The 7,902-nt window shown below is 51.3% G+C and overlaps 1 protein-coding gene across 1 annotated transcript in view; it reads left to right on the top strand.

Annotated features, from left to right (window-relative positions):
• The first annotated feature begins 550 nt into the window (after positions 1-550).
• The window catches only part of PTH1R (parathyroid hormone 1 receptor), a 247,940-nt gene continuing 240,588 nt past the window's right edge, over positions 551-7,902 (top strand). Inside the window, exon 1 of the mRNA XM_077267851.1 lies at positions 551-772. Coding sequence (XP_077123966.1) covers positions 695-772 — 78 coding nt within the window. The 5' untranslated portion in view covers positions 551-694. The remainder of the gene's footprint in view (positions 773-7,902) is intronic.

Raw genomic sequence — 7,902 nt, 5'->3', positions numbered from 1 at the left:
GGGCTCCAGCTCCGCTTCAGGCTCTGGGATCTCAGTTGTAGTCGGGGACTATCGGGATCAGGACAGATCTGCAGACACGATCCATGGAGGGCAGATCAGGAGCCACCAAGATCCAGAAGCCGGATCACATGGCCCCGGGCCCTGATTATCTGCAGAGAGAGCAGATCTCCATGTCCTGAGGTCACAGCGTGCACAGATCTGCTCCGACACCTCATCTGACCCGACAACAAAGCCGGACTGGAGATCTCAGCTATAGATCTGCTGCTGGGGATCCAGGGATCCGGGCTGGGGGTGTGGAGGATGGGGGATCTACTCCTTCTCCTTCAGGGGACTTGATCTTCAGTTTAGGAGAAAGTTTGGCTCCAGGAAAGTAACCGAAGTCCTGGTGCTGGGACCCGGCGGCTCCTGGCCTCTCCTCACAGCTGCTGGCCTCTCTTCACAGCTCCTGGCCTCTCTTCACAGCTGCTGGCCTCCCCCGGCCTCTGTCTTCTCTGTGATGGGATTTCAGTGTCCATATTGCTGACTGCAGCTGCAGACCCCCTGCCCGGGCCCCCTGCAGCAGAGCCCCCTCTGATCTTGGAGACATGGCCTCTGTCCTCAGGTGGCGCCGCCAGGTGGGCGCGCAGGCAGTGACCCCCCGGGGGCCGGTGTGACCCGAGCTCTGTGTGTTGGATGCAGCCGGCGCCTCCTGGATATGGGACCATCTCTGGTGCTGTGGACCAGTCTTGCTTCCATCGTCTGCTGCTCGCTCCTGACTTGTGTCTGTGCTCTGGTAAGTGGACGGCGGACACGTGTGTGGTTACATTACTTGTGTGTTTACATTACTGGACTTGTTTGTTTACATTAGTTGTATCCGTTCTGGCTACATTGTATCAGTGCCAGTGTGCGGGGCTGTGCGGTGACCACAGTGATCAGGGGGCTGTGCGGTGACCACAGTGATCAGGGGGCTGTGCGGTGACCACAGTGATCAGGGGGCTGTGCGGTGACCACAGTGATCAGGGGGCTGATTCCTCTCCTCACAGGAGACCCCCGGTGTCCGCACATTCCCCATCTCCGCAGACAATTACTACAGAATCAATTCGTCTGTTTGTGATTTCTAGATATTTGGGCCCCACAGACTCCAGGTGACCCGGGCTGAGGCCACAGGACTGAGATCCATCAGGGAGCAGAGTCCAGAGGAAAGACAGTCAGAGAGTGACAGCTCACCGACTGCTGGAAAGGCGGGATTCACCCCTATATAACGCTCCCGAAGACAAATAGTGTAGTAGATGTCACCTGCAGTCCTATGTAACACCACAGATAACACAGTGATAACTCTCTGAGTACAGATAATGTAGTAGATGTCACCTGCAGTCCTATGTAACACAACAGATAACACAGTGATAACGAAGTACAGATATTGTAGTAGATGTCACCTGCAGTCCTATGTAACACCACAGATAACACAGTGATAACTCTCTGAGTACAGATAATGTAGTAGATGTCACCTGCAGTCCTATGTAGCACCACAGATAACACAGTGATAACTCTCTGAGTACAGATAATGTAGTAGATGTCACCTGCAGTCCTATGTAACACCACAGATAACACAGTGATAACGCTCTGAGTACAGATAATGTAGTAGATGTCACCTGCAGTCCTATGTAACACCACAGATAACACAGTGATATCTCTCTGAGTACAGATAATGTAGTAGATGTCACCTGCAGTCCTATGTAACACCACAGATAACACAGTGATAACTCCCTGAGTACAGATAATTTAGTAGATGTCACCTGCAGTCCTATGTAACACCACAGATAACACAGTGATAACTCCCTGAGTACAGATAATGTAGTAGATGTCACCTGCAGTCCTATGTAACACCACAGATAACACAGTGATAAGTCTGAGTACAGATAATGTAGTAGATGTCACCTGCAGTCCTATGTAACACCACAGATAACACAGTGATAACTCCCTGAGAACAGATAATGTAGTAGATGTCACCTGCAGTCCTATGTAACACCACAGATAACACAGTGATAACTCTCTGAGTACAGATAATGTAGTAGATGTCACCTGCAGTCCTATGTAACACCACAGATAACACAGTGATAACTCTCTGAGTACAGATAATGTAGTAGATGTCACCTGCAGTCCTATGTAACGCCACTGATAACACAGTGATAACTCTCTGAGTACAGATAATGTAGTAGATGTCACCTGCAGTCCTATGTAACACCACAGATAACACAGTGATAACTCTCTGAGTACAGATAATGTAGTAGATGTCACCTGCAGTCCTATGTAGCACCCCGTCAGTGCTATGTTTGTGCCTGTGGCTTGTCACCTGTAATCCTATGTAACACTCCGTATTGGTGCTATGTTTGTGCCCCTGTGGCTTGTCACCCGCAGTCCTATGTAACACCCCATCAGTGCCATATTTGTGCCCCTGTGGCTTGTCACCTGCAGTCCTATGTAACACCCCCTATTTGTGCCATGTTTGTGTCTGTGGCTTGTCATCGCAGTCCTATGTAACACCCCGTCAGTGCCATGTTTGTGCCCCCGTGGCTTGTCACCTGCAGTCCTATGTAACACCCCCCATTGGTGCCATGTTTGTGCCCCTGTGGCTCGTCACCTGCAGTCCTATGTAACACCCCCCATTGGTGCCATGTTTGAGCAGCTGACAGTTTATTATGAGGCGCTGTCAGAGAAGATGGATGTGCGACATCCGTCCATGTGCAGGAGCGCTGCTCTCGGATTGTCCCTTCTTGCTGTGATTATGGGGCCGGGTTGTTTTTTGCACCAGCTCTTCCTTTTGGTGCAGACAGATACCAGTGCGCAGTATTTGGGCGCTGAACTCTGCTCCGATGGAGTTTTATATTCTTTGTAACAATAATCTGCATTGTTCTGTCAGTCTGGGACTGATTCCGTTGTCAGTCACTCTATAAGGCTACGTTCACATTTGCGTTGTGCGCCGCAGCGTCGGCGCCGCAACGCACAACGCAAACAAAAACGCAGCAAAACACATGCACAACGCTGCGTTTTGCGCCACATGCATCCTTTTTTTGATTGATTTTGGATGCAGCAAAAATGCAACTTGCTGCGTCCTCTGCGCCCGGACGCGTGCGCCGCAGTGACGCATGCGGCGCAAAACACAAGTGCGACGCATGTCCATGCGCCCCCATGTTAAATATAGGGACGCATGCGGCGACGCTGCAGCGCAGACCGCAAATGTGAACGTAGACTAACTTGTATCCATCGTGATGTGCTCCTAGTACCTCAAGTGCTGGGGGTGGAAGAATCGTTTACACTCCATTGTTTTATGAACCTGCCACTAGGTGGCGCCCCACCCTGCACATTAGACGGCGATCTCGAAACATTGTATTTCTCATGTCACTTAATTGCGAATGGTCCCCGGTGGTTAAGAGGTTAATACCCACTTTCCCTCAGGGTCTGTGGTTGTTCAGGGGTGCACGCTCATCATTATCGCTGGTCCGGGGGGGTTGTGTTTAGCCGTACCATTGCAGGCCATCTCGGGTGGTGAAGGGGTTAATATCTATTGTCCCTGGTGGTCAGTGGTATGATGTATGGCCGGGGTCTGCAGTAAATCATGCAATCCTGGAGATTCAGGGTGGGCAGATATTATACTAATTGATCCACAGTGGTGAGGGGTTAGCATATATCATCCCTGGGGGGCAAAGGTGGCAAAGGGTTAATTCACCTTCATCCAGGCGTTGTAGAGTGGCAAGGAATTTCCTGTATTATCCCTGGTGGGCGAAGGTGCAGAGGGGTTAATGCACTGTATAGCAGGTGATGTAGGGTGGGGAGGGGTCCGCATCCTTCACCCTGGTGGGCTGGTGGGGCAGAGAAGTAACCGTTCTGCCCGGTGATGGCCCAATCAGCCCCACTATACAGAGCCTCCTGTCCGGGTGACACTGTGATGTTGCCTGTGCTGGGAGGATTGACAGCCGCACTTTGCTCCGTAGCCCGCTGCTATCAGTCCGGCACCTCGGCTTAACCCCTTCATGGCCTCCTTCCTGCACACAGAGGGTGTTTGTGCTTCCAGGGCTCTTGGTCGATGACTGTGGACGTGTCCTGAGTGGAGGAAAACAAGAGCGTCCACACATTACCCAAAACCACAACCATTCATAGATACAGTGTCGGACTGGGGTCCCAAGGGCCCACCAGTAACCAGCTCCAGGGCCCCACGTTTCAGCTGCAGGCAAATGTGACATTATCCTCAATCACAAATGTATGTATCACTGAACAAGGTGGATCGTGAAATGCATAAGATGCCGCCTGTGTCTGTGCATGGTGATTCATGTATATGGTGCCAAGGACTGCTCACATAAGAGGGTGGTGGCCCCCGGAGGTTCCCCTGCACCACAAACAAGCATGTCACTATCCTCTGAGCCTGCGGGGGGCGCTGTCCTGCAGAATCCATGCTGCCTGTATACATAGGATAACTGCTCGTATAGCAACTCCCTAATGTGCTGTCATCTCGCCCTAGATATAACACTGGCCACCGTGAATGGCGCCTCCTGCTGGAGCCCCGGAGGAATCTCGCCCCTCAGCGGTGTATAATGTGGGTATACGAGCCGTTTACACTGAGCCCCCCAGGACCCCCAGAGATGGCAGCCATAGATGTCACTGGTGATGACCGCAGCCTCAGGTGTCATCACTCTTCTTCTTCTTCTTCTTCTCCTTTATATTCACTTTCCTCCCACAATTTCTTGTTTTCCGCTCTCCTGTATCTTGATGCATCCATAGGACCCGCTCATCCAGGCCTGCCTGGTTCATGAATACGACGCTGGACTGACAGTGCAGACTGGTGCAGAATAATGTCACTTCATGGCCGACAACCTATGGAAGCTGTAATGTCAGGATAGAGACCCTCCACAACAGGGCGACTCGGGGGCTCCTATGGTCGGAGTAGGATTTCCTTTCGCTCTTGACAGATATTCTGGTGTGGGACGAGTTCGCCTGTTGTTTTTTGCATCTTTTCTTCCTCCTCCGTCCGCTTCTCTCCATGGACCGGACCCTCCCTTCTCATCCCACCATCTTACAGGAAGCCCCTCACATCGGAAATATTGGTCTAACCATTACCTTGTCTGAGAAGCAGCAGTCAAACCGCGCAAATTACACAGAGACCCCAAAAATACAGGGAGCAGGCGAGAGGAGGGGACGGGAGGAGGAGGACAGGAGAGGGGAGAGGAGGGTGAAGAAAGGGTCGTTGTAGTGCAGACAGATTGGTTATGCAGGGGTGTGGGAAAGCTGGGGAAGAACCTCGGTGGAAGCTATAGGCTATGTTCACACGTTGTGGTTTTTGCTGCGGATCCGCAGTTTTCCATGCGTTGTACAGTACAATGTTAACCTAAAACAAAAACCGCAGTGCACATGCTGCAGAAAAAACCGCGCACCATTATAGAAACCCGCATGTGTCTAAAACCGCAGTGGAAACCGCACAAAAAAAAACGCGATAAAATCCACAGTACTTTTGGCACTGCGGATTTATCAAATCCGCAACGTGTGAACATGGCCTTAATGGCGGCCATATGTTAGTCATAGGACTTTTCTGGCAGATCCACATCCTTGTCCTCTGTGGAATGTGAAGTATCCGCATGCTGCCTGTCAGTGAATGGAGTGACTTATGGAGACACGTAATAAATCTTCTGGTGCGGCCGTGACGCTGAGAACAGACAGCGCTAATGTGGAAATAACACTACAGAGAGCGCAATTACCAGATTATCTGCCGCCATTCACCTCCTTGTGACTTATGAGATGCTGGTGAACTCTCAGCGCCAAATGATATGCTCTTCAGTCAAGAAGTGTAACATCATCAGAGGATGAAATGTGTGTCTGCATGGAGGCCAGAGCCTCCGTGTGTGACGATGGACCTCCGTGTGTGACGATGGACCTGTGTGTGACGATGGACCTCTGTGTGTGACGATGGACCTCTGTGTGTGACGATGGATCTGTGTGTGTGACGATGGACCTCTGTGTGTGACGATGGACCTCCGTGTGTAATGATGGACCTCCGTGTGTGACGATGGACCTGTGTGTGACGATGGACCTGTGTGTGACGATGGACCTCTGTGTGTGACGATGGATCTGTGTGTGTGACGATGGACCTCCGTGTGTAACGATGGACCTCTGTGTGTGACGATGGACCTCTGTGTGTGACGATGGACCTCTGTGTGTGTGACGATGGATCTGTGTGTGTGACGATGGACCTCTGTGTGTGTGACGATGGACCTCTGTGTGTGACGATGGACCTCTGTGTGTGACGATGGACCTCTGTGTGTGTGACGATGGATCTGTGTGTGTGACGATGGACCTCTGTGTGTGTGACGATGGATCTGTGTGTGTGACGATGGACCTCTGTGTGTGTGACGATGGATCTGTGTGTGTGACGATGGACCTCTGTGTGTGACGATGGACCTCTGTGTGTGACGATGGACCTCTGTGTGTGTGACGATGGATCTGTGTGTGTGACGATGGATCTGTGTGTGATGATGGATCTGTGTGTGTGACGATGGACCTCCGTGTGTGACGATGGACCTGTGTGTGACGATGGATCTCTGTGTGTGACGATGGATCTGTGTGTGTGACGATGGATCTGTGTGTGTGACGATGGACCTCTGTGTGTGTGACGATGGACCTCTGTGTGTGACGATGGACCTCTGTGTGTGTGACGATGGATCTGTGTGTGTGACGATGGACCTCTGTGTGTGTGACGATGGATCTGTGTGTGTGACGATGGATCTGTGTGTGATGATGGATCTGTGTGTGTGACGATGGACCTCTGTGTGTGTGACGATGGACCTGTGTGTGACGATGGATCTCTGTGTGTGACGATGGATCTCTGTGTGTGACGATGGATCTGTGTGTGTGACGATGGATCTGTGTGTGTGACGATGGATCTGTGTGTGTGACAATGGACCTCCGTGTGTGACGATGGACCTCCGTGTGTGACGATGGATCTGTGTGTGACGATGGATCTGTGTGTGACGATGGATCTGTGTGTGTGACGATGGATCTCCGTGTGTAATGATGGACCTCCGTGTGTGACGATGGATCTGTGTGTGACGATGGATCTGTGTGTGACGATAGATCTCCGTGTGTGACGATGGATCTGTGTGTGACGATAGATCTCCGTGTGTGACGATGGATCTGTGTGTGTGACGATGGACCTCCGTGTGTGATGATGGATCTCCGTGTGTGACGATGGATCTCTGTGTGTGTGACGATGGACCTGTTTGTGATGATGGATCTGTGTGTGTGACGATGGATCTCTGTGTGTGACGATGGATATCTGTGTGTGATGATGGATCTGTGTGTGTGACGATGGACCTCCGTGTGTGACGATGGATCTGTGTGTGTGTGACGATGGATATCTGTGTGTGACGATGGATCTGTGTGTGTGACGATGGATATCTGTGTGTGACGATAGACATCTGTATGTGACAATGGACCTACGTGTGTGACGATGGATCTCTGTGTGTGACGATGGATCTGTGTGTGTGACGATGGATATCTGTGTGTGACGATGGATATCTGTGTGTGACGATGGATCTGTGTGTGTGACGATGGATATCTGTGTGTGACGATAGACATCTGTATGTGACAATGGACCTACGTGTGTGACGATGGATCTCTGTGTGTGACGATGGATCTGTGTGTGTGACGATGGATATCTGTGTGTGACGATGGATATCTGTGTGTGACGATGGATCTCTGTGTGGGACGATGGATCTCTGTGTGTGACGATGGATCTCTGTGTGTGACGATGGATCTGTGTGTGTGACGATGGATATCTGTGTGTGACGATGGATCTCTGTGTGGGACGATGGATCTCTGTGTGTGACGATGGATCTCCGTGTGTGACGATGGATCTCCGTGTGTGACGATGGATCT

Source organism: Ranitomeya variabilis, chromosome 6 (assembly GCF_051348905.1).
Source record: "Ranitomeya variabilis isolate aRanVar5 chromosome 6, aRanVar5.hap1, whole genome shotgun sequence".
In the NCBI taxonomy this organism is placed as follows: domain Eukaryota; kingdom Metazoa; phylum Chordata; class Amphibia; order Anura; family Dendrobatidae; genus Ranitomeya; species Ranitomeya variabilis.
This window is presented reverse-complemented; position numbering and strand designations above follow the sequence as displayed.